General features: G+C 39.5%; 1 protein-coding gene across 5 annotated transcripts in view; it reads left to right on the top strand.

The window, feature by feature from the left end:
• Positions 1-5,631: 5,631 nt before the first annotated feature.
• Positions 5,632-15,403, top strand: part of BMAL2 (basic helix-loop-helix ARNT like 2) — a 37,632-nt gene continuing 27,860 nt past the window's right edge. For 2 of the 5 annotated variants that reach the window (XR_007508730.1, XM_049822221.1), the window contains exons 1-2: positions 5,676-5,871; positions 14,219-14,366. Coding sequence is in view for 4 of the 5 variants with exons in the window: in XM_049822221.1 (XP_049678178.1) it covers positions 5,811-5,871; positions 14,219-14,366 (209 nt within the window). In the remaining variant the exon portion in view is untranslated. Of the gene's footprint in view, positions 5,872-6,060; positions 6,089-6,319; positions 6,470-14,218; positions 14,367-15,403 lie in introns of those variants that run through there. The other 3 variants (XM_049822222.1, XM_049822220.1, XM_049822219.1) reach the window with 3 other exon arrangements.

Genomic DNA, 15,403 nt, shown 5'->3' on the forward strand with positions numbered 1-15,403 from the left:
ATTTATCCTTGTGTAGAGATTTGTAACAGCAATACTGTTTTTCAGACACGTTAGACGTTAGGGTCTTGTTAGACATTCAGAAAAGACCAGTTTCTGCCAGGAATGAAAAGGCTACTTAAAAACTGAAGTTTGTTTTTAAATCAAAAGTGGCACCATCAAATTGAGAGACTTGGGTTAAGAGATTTGCAAGCAAGTGAATTACTCTGTGGGCACAAACCTCACCAGCCAGGACTCCAAAATAAAGTAGGCAATTTGGAAAATGCTAATCTTTTTTACTTGTTTTAATTTGTTAGAAAACCACGAAGTAAATTGATCATCCTACTGGCTCCAATACTGAGATTAGAGAGGGAGAATAAGTAGGATTTGGAAGTGCTTTTCAAGTTCAGCTTGTTTCATCTTGCAAGGAATTTGTTTGTGATTCATAGATCTTTAAGGCCAGACTGTATCACTATCACAATCCAGTCTGATGTACTGCCTAACGTAATCCATACAACTTCACTCACTGTGTTGTGCCAGCACAGCACAGTCCCTTGCTGGCAAAGCCTGAATTCTTTTGTGCTGGTTTTTTGCTTCTTCGAAGGGCTTCCTTACCGATTATTCGGTGGAAATAACTTTAAAGAGCTTATTTTTGTTGTTGGCTGATTACAGTATGATTATGCTATTTATATAATTTCTGAAGCAAAAGACTCTGATTTGGGCAAGACCTTTTGCTTTAAAATGATAGCAGATTTTACTAATGCATAGACGCGGAATTTATAGTAAAGTCAACAAATTGCTTGTGGTGCCCTTAAAAGTAATACAGTGACCTTCAAGCACAAACTACAGACTAAAACAGATTTATTTTTTTAAATTGTATTCACTCTTCTAACTAGCTAGCCTGTTCACATGTACTCTATAAAAATGCACTTGATTCAGGACAAAGGTTGTTCTTTACATTACTTTGAGCCATGTAATTCTGTGGTCTGAAGGGAAACCATAAGCACTTGTGTTCTGGAAAAGAAGTCTGTGAAAAATCTGTATTTGTGTTTACAGGTATGCTGAGTAACTTCAGTTTACTGCTGTTAAGTTTCAGTAGAAAAAAGTTAGCTAGCTCACCCTAAGCAGTCATCTGGTTTTATGTGAAGTAATAGAAGTTGCTCTAATAACATAGAGTGACTCTCAGTGTTCCCTTAGAGGAGAAGAGTGCTTCTGTCCAGTCGCTCTCAGCTTCTGAAATATGTCTCTTAAGCATGGTGTGCATAGAGCTAGCTTGGCCCCAGCAAATACACAATGGAATTTGCATCCTTGTCAGATTGGTATCTCAGAGAAATGCTGACTGGATGCTTTTCATGTCCTGTGTAACAGCTAAGACACGCTATGCATTGGATGTCATTAATTATTTACAGAAAAGAAAAAGGAGTAATAATGCAGACACCCTTCTAACTGCACAGTCTCAGGCTATTATTTAACTGCTCTGAGGTTTGATTGTTACTTTTACCCCTTTAGCGAGTTGTTGCATAAGTTGTTGGGAAAAAAGAGGCTAACCGATGCTTATATAAAGCATTCTGTTCTCTATTTTATAGCTAAAAGCTACTCAAGAGAAAGTGCTCACCTAAAAACAGGGCAAAAATATCAAGTGTGGCCTACTCAAAATCAGTTGCCTTACATAAACTGGGATCCTGCTCTGCCAAGACTCAAGGCTAACTATATGCTATAAACACCAGTTACTGTCATTTATGAAATGTACGAAACATTCAATGAAGAGACCAATCATCACCTTTGAATAAGAAACAAGTATAATAAATGATGTTTAAAATCTGTGTTAATGAATTGGCAGCACATTATGTTTGTAAGAACTCTCTAAGTGCTGGGAGATGTGACATAGACCACAGATGAGAAATACACAGAAGAAAACATGAAAGGCAGAAATACTGCTAAGAGATTGATCAGATTTTCTGACCTAGACATATCATAAAGTGCCCAAAAAGTCTGCATTAAATTACAAGTAATTCTACTGTTGCACTAAAAAATATTAAATAAAATGTGAATAAGGTACATTAGCTCTGTTTCTAGTGAGTCAGTTAAAAAAAAACTATTACACTTTGAATGGCCTCATTGAATATTCACATATGGAGAGAGTTTGTATTTAATAGCTGTTAAGTTTGTTAAAGCAGTTTTCTGAACTGTTTAAATCTTTAACTCACTGAGCTTTATAACAACGGCCATCTTCAACTTTCTGTTACTGGGTCTCTGAAACCCTTTCAGTTAATGTGGCTGACTCACTCTTCTGAAATCTCCTTAACATTTGGGTGTCCACTGATGATGCAAACCTGGAGGAGGGAGCTCCTAGCTTCAGAACTGGGGCAAAACAATATTTTAGCAGGGCCAAACATGACATTTAAGCTTCCTATGAACAAATTCTTGGAAATTTTTTCAGTATCAGTTGTAGTATATGAATAAAGCAAATGTGCATTAATTACAATAATTTTCTTAAAGATGGCAACACTGTATAGCTCCTGGTTTTTTTACTCTTCCTACTGCTTTTTATTTCATTAAGGGCAGAAGTGGTTTGTAAATGCTTTTGTCCAATACAAATTTTGTAAGACCAACCAAACCCAGCATGGTGGAATCTATATATCACTGCAATAGTAACTGTGGGATTACATATAACTTAAAATTCTGAGATGAAAAGTTTGGATTTGCAAGGGAAAAAAAGTACCATATGAAAAAGTGTGCATTGCGACTATCATAGCAGTGCAATTGCACTTTTTCAGCAACATCCCCAGCTGGAACCCATGATTCCCCAGCCAGGTAAGCATATTCTGTTAGAGCCATCCACCCACTCAGCCCTTCCACAGGCCTAGTCTATCCCTTGGGCTTAGCTATGGGCAAGATATTGAGCTTCCCACTCCCATACAGACAAGGTGCTTCCAAGTCGAATCTGAAATGTGTTGGGAGCTTCAAAGTATAAAAGATGGCACAAATGGAGTTCAGGACTGCATTTGAGCAATCATTCTCAAGATTATAGTTTGGAGTTGAGGCAAGTAAATTCTGCCTAAATTTCAGAAAGCTATGAATGAAACACATCTTTGTTTTCTGAGTTTTTTCCCCAGTTCTATTATCGACTGGGCAAGTTACTAATCTTCCATCATGTTACACTAAATTCATAGGTGTTCAAATGGATTTGGCCCATATCATTTTGTGAGGATTTACTTTCTCAAGTTCTTAAAATGACAGAATCATTTAGGTTGGAAAAGACCCTTAAGATCATTGAGTCCAACCGTTGACCTAGCACTGCCAAGTCTACCACTAAACCATGTCCCTAAGTGCCATGTCTATACGTCTTTTAAATACCTCCAGGGATGGTGACTCAACGGGCAGCCTGTTCCAATGATTGATAACCCTTTCGGTGAAGACATTTTTCCTAGCATCCAATCTAAACCTCCCCTGGCTCAACCTAAGGCCATTTCATCTTGTCCTATCACTTGTTACTTGGGAAAAGAAACCGACACCCACCTCGCTACAACCTCCTTTCAGGTAGCTGTAGGGAGTGTCTTGGCAGACATAGATGTTTATACATAATTAAAATAAAGACAATACTGAACTGCTGTCTTAGATGGGATGATGGAAGCAGAGAAGCAAAGATTTGATGAGACTTCTGTTCAAAACTATTAACTTTCCCAAGATAAAATATTAACTTTCCTAAACAGGGAAAACAGACATAGAAACTGCTGTTTTACACATAGGAGGTTTTTGTCCAGGTATATCAAGCTACAGTAAGAATCTTTAGTAGGACTTCAAAATTACCTTAATTTTGAAAGGGGGAGGGTGGGGGGAAAGCCTTCTTTTTTTTTTTAATAGAGTCAAGAGTAAACAGTCTCTTGTAATTTTGTAAATAACCATCATCACCCATAGCCTTAGCAGCCAGTGGTAAGAAGCTTATAAGCGTTACTACAAGCGTCCGTCTGCACTGTTTCTACAGCTCTAGACTCGTTGTTTGGTTGCATGTGACTATCCTCTTGAAGAAAACAGCCTTTCAGAAAACTATCTTTCAAGCAATTTATTTCTGCAAGAGCAATTTTATAACCCATAGGATTGGCTTAACCCTTTGCATGCTTGCAAATTCCTTTGACGTGGACAGATAATTGACATTCAGGTACATATACTTCCCCTCAGCATAATGTAGCCAATGATGAAAATACTTATGTTTTCTTGGCTTTTATTAAAACCACATGGACTTTTATTGTGTATTTAGTCACTTTCGCTTTTAGCAAAGGATGTTTTTCTTCTTAAGAGTAATTTTATCATGCCTCCAGATCCGAAAAACCCATCACTTGTTTGCAGCTCAAAGATACAAATTTTAACAACTTAGATGTTAACCACTAGAACCGATGACGAAAGAATGTAATATGCTTTGCAAAATATTACATCTACTTTTGTTAGTTCCAAAGGCCCCCCCAAGACTAATGACAGACAGACTCTCTTAAAGCCCACCAAACAGTACACCTGCAGAAGCAGCTTCCTTCACGCAGGTCAGCGACCATCTAGATCCAGCCTTACTGGTGAGCGACGCCAGCTGCACCGTACATGTAAGTTCCCTCATACCTGAGTTCAACAGATGGAAGCAGGCACACGTGCAGCCCTCAAAGACAGCACAGGTAAGGATGCATGAGTCTAGGCAATAGTCTTATTTTGCCACACCTGCAACTGAAACTGAGCAAGCATGGGCTACATCAACATTAACAAGCAGGGCAGGACAGTAAGAGAGGTTCTGTCAAGAGGAACGGGCGTTGCCGAGGTCCCCATGCCCATACCGTGCGTGTTGTAGAGGTTTCATTTCAGACTAGCTCTGGTGGGGTCCGCTGGAGAGAATGCCTGTTAACAGCTGGAGCACACGAAGCTCTTCCAAGTGTATCTTGAGGTCTTTGTGCAACAGGAACACACTTTGCATGCGCCAAGACTACTCCAGGATGAGAGCCAAAGCACGACGAGGGGTAGATTCACTTCAAAAGTGCACTCCTGGTATCAGCAAAAAACATAGCTACTGCTTCAGCATCTGGTGTAACCGAGGTCTACTAACACGGTTTAATATACTGGTAGAAGTTAACCCGATTTTTAGGCTACCTTTTACTGGTACGTGCAACTGTTCTCTGCCCTGCTCTGAGCATGCCCTGGACCAGATGACCCAGAGAGGCCTCTCCCAACCCACATCACCCCCGAGATCCCAATTCTTCCTCAGGCAAGGCATCCTCTGTTCAGCACCCCGAAAACGCACGAGGTACGCAGGCCAAGGCGAAGCGACTTGGGGATCTTCCCCCACACCGCGAAGGTCAGAAGCGGCCCGCGCCCGCCCCGGCTCTCCCCAAGGCCGGAGGGGAGCGGGGGCGCTCCCGCCTTCTACTCGACACGGCTGGCGTGGCGTGGCGCGGCGCGGCCCGCCCGGCTGCCACGACTACCCTCGCGGCTCTCGGAGCCCCGGCTGAGGGCCGCGCCGCTGCCCTTCGCCCCCTTTTCGTTCCCAGCCCCGCTCTGTTCGGGGACGGGGGGCGGCCGCCAGCCTGAGGCGCAGCAGGGCGGGAAAGGGACGGCGCCCGCCGCTGCCCGGCCGGGCGGCTCGAGCTCTCGCGAGAAGCGTCCCGCCGGGCGGGGCGGGGACATGGCGGCGGCGGCGGCGGCGCTGCTGAGGCGGCGCCAGCGACAGGGGGAGGCCGGCGGGGCGGCGGGAGCCCTCCCCCGGGCCGGCGGGACGGGCCGCGTCCCCTCACCTTAGTTCACCTCCTGCATGCCGCCGGTGCCGGGGGCGCTGCGGAGCGGGGCACGGGCCGCCCGCCATGGCCGAGGCGGGAGCGGGAAGCGCTGAGGGGACCGAGGAGGAGCCGCGGGCTGCTGAAGGTGGGGGCGGCGGAGGGCGCTGTGTGGGGGGCGGCTGCTGGCGGGGCGGCGGCTGGGTGCCCCCCCCGCCGGAACGGCTGTGGGTGCCGCGTTGCGCTGTGTGTGTGGGGCGGTCGCGGGTGGGGTGGGGTGTGCCTGCCTGCCTGTCCGCCCGTCTGTCCGTCCGTCCGCCTCCGTGATGTGGCACGAGCAAGCCCTGCCTGAGCGCTGCGGCGAGGTCGGTGCTGGTGGTGCAGGGGCCGGGGCGAGTGTCTCTGGGCTGTGCGCGGCCGTCCGTGGGGTACAGCCTTTCTGTGGGGCACGTCGGTCTAGTCGTGTTCCCGACGCCGCTCTGTGGTGAGGGGGGCTTTGGTTTGGGGTTGTTTTTTTTTTATTCGCGCTGGTGCCTGGCCCGAAGTACGACCTGGACGCCGCAAACTCCCTTCTCCCGTCGAAGTTCAGTAAAGGGACCCGGGGGCGGCTGCAGCGGCGTTCCCTCGTGCGCTTGCAGAGAAATCCCGAGTGTAGCGTTCGGTTCGTACTTCTCTTTATTGCTGTTATAGATGTGCCGTCGTACCGATGTGATGCGGACTAAAAGTGTTTTTGCTTTTTTAACTTGGTATGTAGCCTCCTGTTTCCGATACGTACTTAGTCGTTTTATGCGTTCCTAATACGCTAGTGTGATTTTCTTTTTTTTTTTTTTTTTGGTGGGTAAACATAATTTAGTATTTTAGGTATAGTGATTTTGGCTTTTGTGTGTGTGCGTGCCCACGCTTGTATGATGACCAAGGTTTGATATTCCTGCCTTGTTCTTAATCATAAGTTTCTGGTACTAAAACAAGGCTAGTTGTAAACCACCAGCAGCTGTTTGTGCTCCTCCTGCTTTGAAATTAGTACGTTTCTTCCCCTGTCCGAGAAGAAAGAAGTGTCTTGCACGGGGTTTTGGAAAACAGAAGTGAGCAAATCTCTCCTAAGTCATCATTGCAGTTCCGTTTAGTTAACGCCAATTCTTCGAGTAGTTGTTATTGTTTTCTAAACGTCTTTTGGGTTATGTGTGTTTTAATGTATGTGGGGATCCTGGTCTCTGCTGCTTGATTGTTTAAGTACTAGTATAATTTTGTAGCAAAGTAATCTAGTGTTTGAAAATAAAGTAAGGGGTTTGGTGGTGTTTTCTGTAGAGTTTTTGCAGTCTCTTAAATTGTGCTTAAAACGAGCATTAATTGTTTCTATATCATGTACATACAGTAAGGAAAGGAAATAATCAACATATGGAAAACCCCCAAAATGCAGACATTTCCATTTGCAAACGGATTTGGGAAATCAATGAACCATAGGCTTTCATGTTTCATTGTGAAAGAAACTCCCCTCCCTGGTTTCTTTTCTTACCCATGTTTATACCTATTCTTTTAACAGTTTTTGAAGAAACAGGTTGTTTTGGGATTGTTTTTTTTTAAGATAAAAGTATCTTAATTTTTGTGGAGTAGGTCCACACAAAGGTTAGCTGCTTGATAGGTTTGTACACTTGGGTGTACACGTTTTCGTTGATATACTTGCACATTATGAAAAACAAACTCTAAAGCGGACAGTTCACATCAACTAAGAAAATCATTGTAAGAAGAAATAATTTGGTGGGTGGTTGTGGGAAGTGAATTATTGTGAATACTCTGTTGAGAATTCCCTGTTTGGAATGGAAGAACTTCCATGAAGTTCTGCAGGTGACTTGATGGGAATCAGAATTGTACAATAGTATGAATCAAAAACTTACAAGAAAGTAGCTACCTTCCATTCCTTTAACAGTATATGATTGGAGAGGGGTTTGTTGTGGTTTTTTTTTTTCCCAGTAATGAACTACGATATATGAGACTCTCGATTTCTGTCAGCGACCTGGTTTGAGCCTGAAGTTGACTGGGAAAGCAGGGTAGCCTTTCAAGGGCTTGTGTAGTATCTTTTCATTAGCTAGTTAGAGTCATACTTTTTAATACACTAATAGGTTTGGCCAAATATTTGGTGTTTGAAATCTATTAAGTAAATGTGTTATTTAATTGGTTAAATTGTGATTCTTCACCGCTTCTCTACTGAGTGGTGAAAATAAGTAAAAATAGATGCAGAAATTAATCAGTTGCCTGTGTTAATGTTTGATTTAAATTTCTATAATTCAGGATATTATACTTTTTCCTTCAATCGTTTTGTGATATTAAAAACAAATCCAATGTTCTTAAATTAATCTGGAAGAGTTTATTCTCTGCATAGTAGTGTTCATAAGATGATTTCATTACAGAACTCTCTGTATGTTGCTCCTGCATTATGCATGCTTATAAAATTTTTGGGGAAAAAAAACTGTTTTAGACAGTACTTTTCTACTGTTTTCACAACTTAACTGCAATGAAAATTGTTGCCCCAGCTTTCAATGAGAGATACTGTGGACTATAATCTGGATACCAGACTTGCTGTAACTATTCTGAAGGTGCTTTTCATGGCCTATTTTAAAGCTCTAAAATAAATAAATAAAAATAATATTTAATGCAACTCTCACACCTCTTAAGAAAATATGGTTCTTTGTTTTATAGGTGTTCAGATCTGCAGGACCTGTAAACTGATGCATATCACAGCACCTGTAGCTTTCTTCCTCATACAGTACTGTATGTATGTAGGATATAGGCATAGTTTTCTCATTCTCTAATGAAAAGCTGCATTAAGAATTCATTAAAATAATTTTAGAAAAATAACTCCATAGTAAAATAAAGCAATCTACGTGACATAGAGTTATTTGAAATTATTTGACTCAATAGCCATGCTCTGTGTGTGCTGCATGTATAGATAGATACATCTGTAATTGCTTAGGTAATCAGAGACACCTTATATCTTAAAAAAAAAGGCATATCAAATATGACAAAACTTAAGAATCCAACTTGACGTCTTGAGTAGTACCGCAGTTTAGAAAATGCAGGTTGCTTGTGTGCCTAGATATGTGTGTGTGTATATATCTCTGCTTCTTCGTATGACTGCACTCCTAAGGACTTTAGACTGAGACCCTGAAATCAAGTAAGTATTCAGAGGCTGTGTGCACATTGGTGTTTTGGAGAGCAATAGCATTGGTTTGAATTGAATCCCATCATCCCAACTTACTGCTCATTGGTTTCGTTTGCAGAGCAGTTTTGGTATAAATCAACTGGACTCCTTTCAGAAGAAACTAAACTCAAATTTTAATGTAGCACATTATTACTTAGTGCTACTTCAGGCACATATCAAACGTACTCCAACTCCAAACATAAGGGACTGAACAAGTGGTTTGTTCTCAGACAGCTTTAAAACACATGCATTGTAAGGATTTTTGGCCCAGTGAACCAGACTAAATGTGATTTAGTGTAAGCTCCCTGAACTACTCACAAATTAGAAACAGGGGCTTCTGCACCAGCTGCTTCTCTTACTGACCTGTTGCTGTTATGCCATTGTATTTACTACTGTAGACATAGCCTAATAGCTTGTGTGAGTAGATTTCAGTTTTAATAACTCATCTAGTTAGACTGAAGAACCCTAATGTGCCACTTTAACTACAGTCACTTCTAACATAATTTTGACTTCTTTAAACTTGTCAAAGCTTGAATTTCTAGGTAAAAGTTTTTGTGCGTGCCAGGAACATATATTTGGAAAATACGCATTTTAATAGTCTGTGGCATCTGTGGTCTTAGAGATTTCAATTCAAAGCAGCTTCTTTCTTCTCCTTTCCTTTTGCCAGAAAGTGTTTCAAAATAGGAAGCTGGATTGAAAGTGCCTTCTTATTCTTAGAAAGGTTGTGCCAGTGTTACCGCATTGTTAACTTCAGCAGCTGCAGAGCTGTGACATTTTTCTGTCTGGTGTGTACATTTATTCACAGACTATGAAGAGTGCCACCCCTAAGTTTTATAAATGTACTTATTCATTGACATTTCAAGCATATTTTACTGTAATATCCTGATAGATGGATTTAGATGTTCTTTTTTAAACTGGCTAAATGAGGGCTGACAGCTTTTTTATTAATTTATTAATACCTACGTGAATTGTATTATTCTGCTGATTTTTGGAGTGCTTATCTTGTAGGGTTTCCTTTTGATGATTCTAAAAAGTCAAAATAATCTTTTAGCAGTAAAGTAATATTTTAGGAAATCCTATGAGGAGTAAACCTAGCCAGAAAAGCTAAACTTTCATAGGGGGGCGAGTGGGTCAGGAGGTGGTAGTGCATAATTAAGGCAATAATTTTGAAAGACTGCCTTGGGCTTGAACTTGTTGCATGTGGCAAACAGGTGATGTCTATGGCTGTTGTATTTTAAGAATTGCATGACAGCCACCTTGGGTGGGATTCATCTTGCTTATCTTTACATGTCTACAGAGTAGATATCCAAGTCTGAGCTAGTTACTTTGGCCTTTGTATAAATACTGAATAGCAGTAGGCACTCTTGGACTGTATTTAATCTAACCAACTGTAGGAATCTATTTTAAATTGAGATGAATCACCCTAGAAATGTTGTATTTCATCTAGCCAACTGTAGGAATCTATTTTAAGTTGAGATGAATCACCCTAGAAATGTCATCTTCCCTCCAAGAGGGACTAGAATGGCTTGTTCAGATGTGGACATCCTTACTTGTTCAGATGATCTCACCTTTTATGGCTGGTGGAGTTTGGCCTTAAGACTTTTCTAATAGATTATGTTTGTTTAGGAACTGAAAACCTTAAAACTGTTAGTGGAGAAAACAGCTCAGGAATGTGGCATGCGTTCAGAAAATATTATTGTCAGTAATTAGAAAAGTGTAGAGTCTCCCAAGCCTTGTTTCTTAATGCGTTGCATGTGATTTGTGCAGAACCTTTGCTGAACATAAGAATATGGTTGAATTCATATGTCTTTACTTCATATCCTACCCCTAAACAGTAGTTTCATATAGCTCATTTGCAGTTGTTTGCTTCCTTGCCAACCCCCTTGGGGACTGTAAATTTTTTAATTTTTTTTTTTCTTGTAGAAAAACACGGGAGGTGGTAGTTCAGTAGGGTGTGGTCTTGTATGTTGATGTGATGAGAATTGTATATATTGATAAACATTTTTTAAATACTTTGGTTATGAAATATACTAAAGTTAGTGTTAAAATAATAGTTTTTTATTTCTGATACACTTAGTGGGAAGGAGCTATATTTTGTATGGTGTGTTTGTAATGTTTGGATGGTCTTTGGTTTTTTGCACAGAGAATGATTACAGTGGGAGTTTTTTCAGTATTACTTTCACCTGCCCTGATGTGCATAATATGCTTTTGAAATACTAATTTTTAATATAGATAAGCATATATGCTTAATACTGAGAGCCAAACATAGATCACAAATAGACATATGTATTTGAGGAACTATTCCCTTACCATTAAAATTCAGTTATCAGTATGCCAGGGCATTAGTAGAACTTTGAAATGAACAGTAATAATTTAAAAACAAAAAAAGTGTCATTTCTTAGTTGGCATTTTATTTGACTTGCAAACCAGACTAGTGTAAGTAATAGTATTTGGGGTGGTAAAACAAAATATCTCTAGTAGAATTAAACTTTCTAGTAGTTTAAAAATTGACTAATGATTTTGGTTTTCCAGGAAAGTAAACCTGTAATAAAGAATGGTCTTTCTGGGTATTATTTTTCACGAAGCAAGAGTGCTATGAAATTGGGAAATGTTTAGTTTTGCTTCATAGCTTCTTAGGAGTGTTCTGGGTTTGATGTTAGTGGTATGAAAGTGTTCACAGAAATTGAAAATATAAGAATTCAGCCAGGTGCACAAATGAAAGGTAAGAATCCAGCTTTTTCCTACTGTAGAATCACACCCTGGTTATTGGGGTGCATTCTAGCTCATTCTTTTTGTGAACCCAAAGATTTTTAAATCCTTTATCCAGGTCGCCCAAAGTGGTATAACTGGAGAAGTAAAGAAATCTCTCATCACAGTCTACACAAGGTTAAGACACTCTTCAGGGAAAGAGTAAGCACCTTGGAATCACCTAATATCATAATGATAGCTATTATAAAGCCCCAAGAGATTATTTTAAAGCACCCTTACTGACTTCTCAAAGCTGACTTCTTATGAACTGTTTCTGTCTGCTGCTTGTTCATTGAGTAATAGGTATTAAAAAGATTTGCTCTTGTCTGTTAAATTTCAAATAATTACTTTTCTAGTACATTTGGTAGTTCTGAAGCTTTAAATTTATTTCTCCTATTTGTTTTCTTTTGAATTGTTTTGGGGAGTTTGGTTTGGGGTTTTTTTGAGGATCTTAAAGAATATGTATAAGGAATATATGCTGTATGCTGTACATGTCAGGGATCAATACAGATTCTTAACTGTATATTTTTGTCTAAGATCAACCAACTATCTTACTGGCATTTAGTTAGATGGCAATTAACATGGCATTTAGTTTGTCACAGTGATAGTATTTAGGATTCAGTTTATCACCTAAAAATTGTAGTGTAGAAGTTCTTAATAGGTCATTGTTGCTGATAATCTAAACATTTTTTTTATTTTCTTAGTTAAGAAAAAGAGGAAAGGGTGTTGTTAGGAAACGTAGAGGAGATACGTGCAGTATTCAGAATTTGTTGCTTGAGTGAGGAAAAAATAGTAGTTATTTTGATAATATGAAGGATAAATTGGAAAAGCTGTAAATGAGGCATTTCATTTTGTTTCTTTAAGGGGGAGTGGTTTAGAAGGCAGGCTGGCCATCTGTGTGCGAAGGAGTATTTAGGTCAGTGGGTCTGTTCTGTCCTGCTTTGTTCCAGGACGAAAGGCTCTGTTGTGCTGAAGGCATTCTTGTCTTTGATACATGTGGGTTTCTATTAGGAATGACTTCCATGAATATTCATGAAGTATGATTATACTTCAATAACTTAATCTAGTAATTATAGGCTGCTATGACCTAAGTGAATTAAAACTATTCTTTATAAATAAAGAGTTCCTTTGGAATTCTTGGGGGTTTTTTTGTTTGTTTTATAATTGCACGAATTTATAGTAGAAATATAAAATGAGACTATTATGAAGTAATGATTAATCATAAAAATATTTCAATCATCTAGCATTTGTGCCCTTGTAGTATTTATGACGTAATTTCTCTTAATATATTTTTAATATCACTAACTGGAATATGTTGTGTATTTGAAGTAACCAAATTTTCTTTCTGATGCAGATACCCAAAGGCTGTTACTTATTTGTCAAGTATTTACAGATTCTTTGAGTTTCCACCTCTTTTTTTGGAACTTCCTATGTGACTTAATGAGTTAAAGAGCTTTCTAAAATAAAACAGGGGCTGCCTCTGTGTAGTCTGACTTGGTAGTGAGAGGATTAGGCAAGCTGCTCAAGTATTAGCCTATTTTCATTTAACTCTCCAGAGTCATATTCCAACCGAAAATGAGAACAGAGAAGGTAATCTTTCTGTTGTAAGATGTGGTTACACCTAAGAGGAAAAAACCATAAACTGTGTATCATTACTTTTACACATTTTTACATATAATTTACAGACAGCACAGATGCTAAAAAAAGAAAGCTCACAATAAAGTATACAGTTTTCCTTCCTGCTGGATTTTGAAAGTACGCATCTTGGGTTTTGCCTCCTGCTAGAAGTAGGAGATGCTTGCTTCCTTAAATGACCTCCCTCAATCCCTCATCTGTCCCTTCATGGAGTTAATTCTTTATTGTTTCTAGATGTATCACATAGGATACTTTCCTCACTAGCACATGAAGCCTAAAGGAGTGCCTATGTTTGCTGAAACAGAGTTAATTCTGATTCTTGACCTAAACATCAACCGGGTGATTCTTTGTGATAGCTTTGCATTGAGATAGGAAAAAAGTGTAATAGTGCTTAGATTCCTGAACTTTGAGGTAGAACTTGACAAGCTTTCAAGACTCTTCCGACTTACATGACTGATGTTGTATAATTGTAGATTTTATGTCAGAAACATAGTTATGGCAGACTTTGATTTTTTGGATGTTCAGCTTGCCTAAAAAACATAGTTCACTATATATTTTAAGTTTAATTTAGTGCTAGTCACAGTATTTTGATCTGCTAACTAATGCCGCATCTTGTGATTTTGCAGCAGGATGTTTGAGGTGCTGGGGGATTTAAGTGTAGTCTGCTAAGAGGAGAAGACGTGTATTTTATATTGCATTGTTGTGTTGACTGGGTTGATGAGATCGTTACAGGACTGTGGGAAGACAGTGTACTCTTCTCTGTACTTAGGTTGTAGCACTGCAACCTTTATGTTTTTTGTGTCAGAGGCGTAGAAGCCACCCACGGGCAATTTTTTTTTTTTTCCAAATGAAAATCAGAATGGATACACAATGATACAGCTCTTACTTAACAGTGAGGGTTTTTTCTCATTTACAGGTAATTTCTCAATAGATGAAAACCCGTGCATTGCTTCTGGAGTCCCTAGCCTCATGAATCCAATAACTAAGCCTGCTACCACTACTTCTTTCAACGTTTCTGTGGCTGAGATTCCAAGGAAGCGCAAAGGAAGTGATTCTGATAACCAGTAAGTAAATGGATTGTGTATGTGTCTCAACATAAATTTGAGACAGTAATCTGTTATTTATGGTATGTGGTAACTGTCTAATCCTCTTGCCTTTATTTATTACCATTATTTATTACATTTTCTTCCAAATGCATTCTTTGACAGTCTTGAGTTATTAAAAATAGAAAAAATAATCCTTAAATCTAAGGGTTATATGTAAGATTCTATAATGCCATTTCCTGGCCTGAAGCGTCTGGGTAGTGTGTATTTAATGCTGAAATTTCAATCCTAACTTTTTTCTTTTTTTTTTTTTTTCCTTCCTTCTTTGCCTGCTAGTAAAGGCAAGTTCTTTTTGCAGCAGATTAAGTTGCTTGAAGTCTCATGAGTGTACAGTAGAATATCACCTTAAAGTGTGAAACAAGACTACTAGTTAAGCACTTTGATCTAGGATTGGAGAATCAGAACTGCTTCTTCAGTGACCAGGGCAGCCATTTACTTAAATGTCCAGACAGACAGTGACCTAAAAATGAGGACTGTCCTACAGTAGTATTCAGTCTTTTTAAGTGGGTCATACTTGACTACCGAGATGATACTGTTGACTGTTTTCTCCTGTTTTATAATTGCCAAACAGGTGCCAGTTAAACAAATAATCATTTACATAGATCAGTTTCATAAAAAAAAAAAAAAAAATCTTTTTCTATTCAAAGCTGTGTTATCCAGAAGTAAGGGACACAGGTCAGCCTGCAGATCTAGTGCATTACAAGTATCTCCAAACTAGTGTGGAAAATCCACCTTTAAAAAAGGGGGAGAGGTAGGAAATTTACATGTATTTGTGATTATTAAAGCAATTCTCTTTAATCACTGCTTCTTCCATATATAGTCCGTTGATCTACAGAATGTAGCCGTACTGTAGGTGTTGATATAATTGTCAACTTGGAGATTCAAGTGTATCTTGTAGGTCACTGAAAACTCCAGAAATACATTCGTTTCTGGGGAAAAAAGTCTCCATTCTTTTTCAGTAGCACTTGATGATTTTTACCTATTCAGTAAATGTGCTG

Source organism: Accipiter gentilis, chromosome 18, assembly GCF_929443795.1.
Source record: "Accipiter gentilis chromosome 18, bAccGen1.1, whole genome shotgun sequence".
NCBI classification, from domain to species: domain Eukaryota; kingdom Metazoa; phylum Chordata; class Aves; order Accipitriformes; family Accipitridae; genus Astur; species Astur gentilis.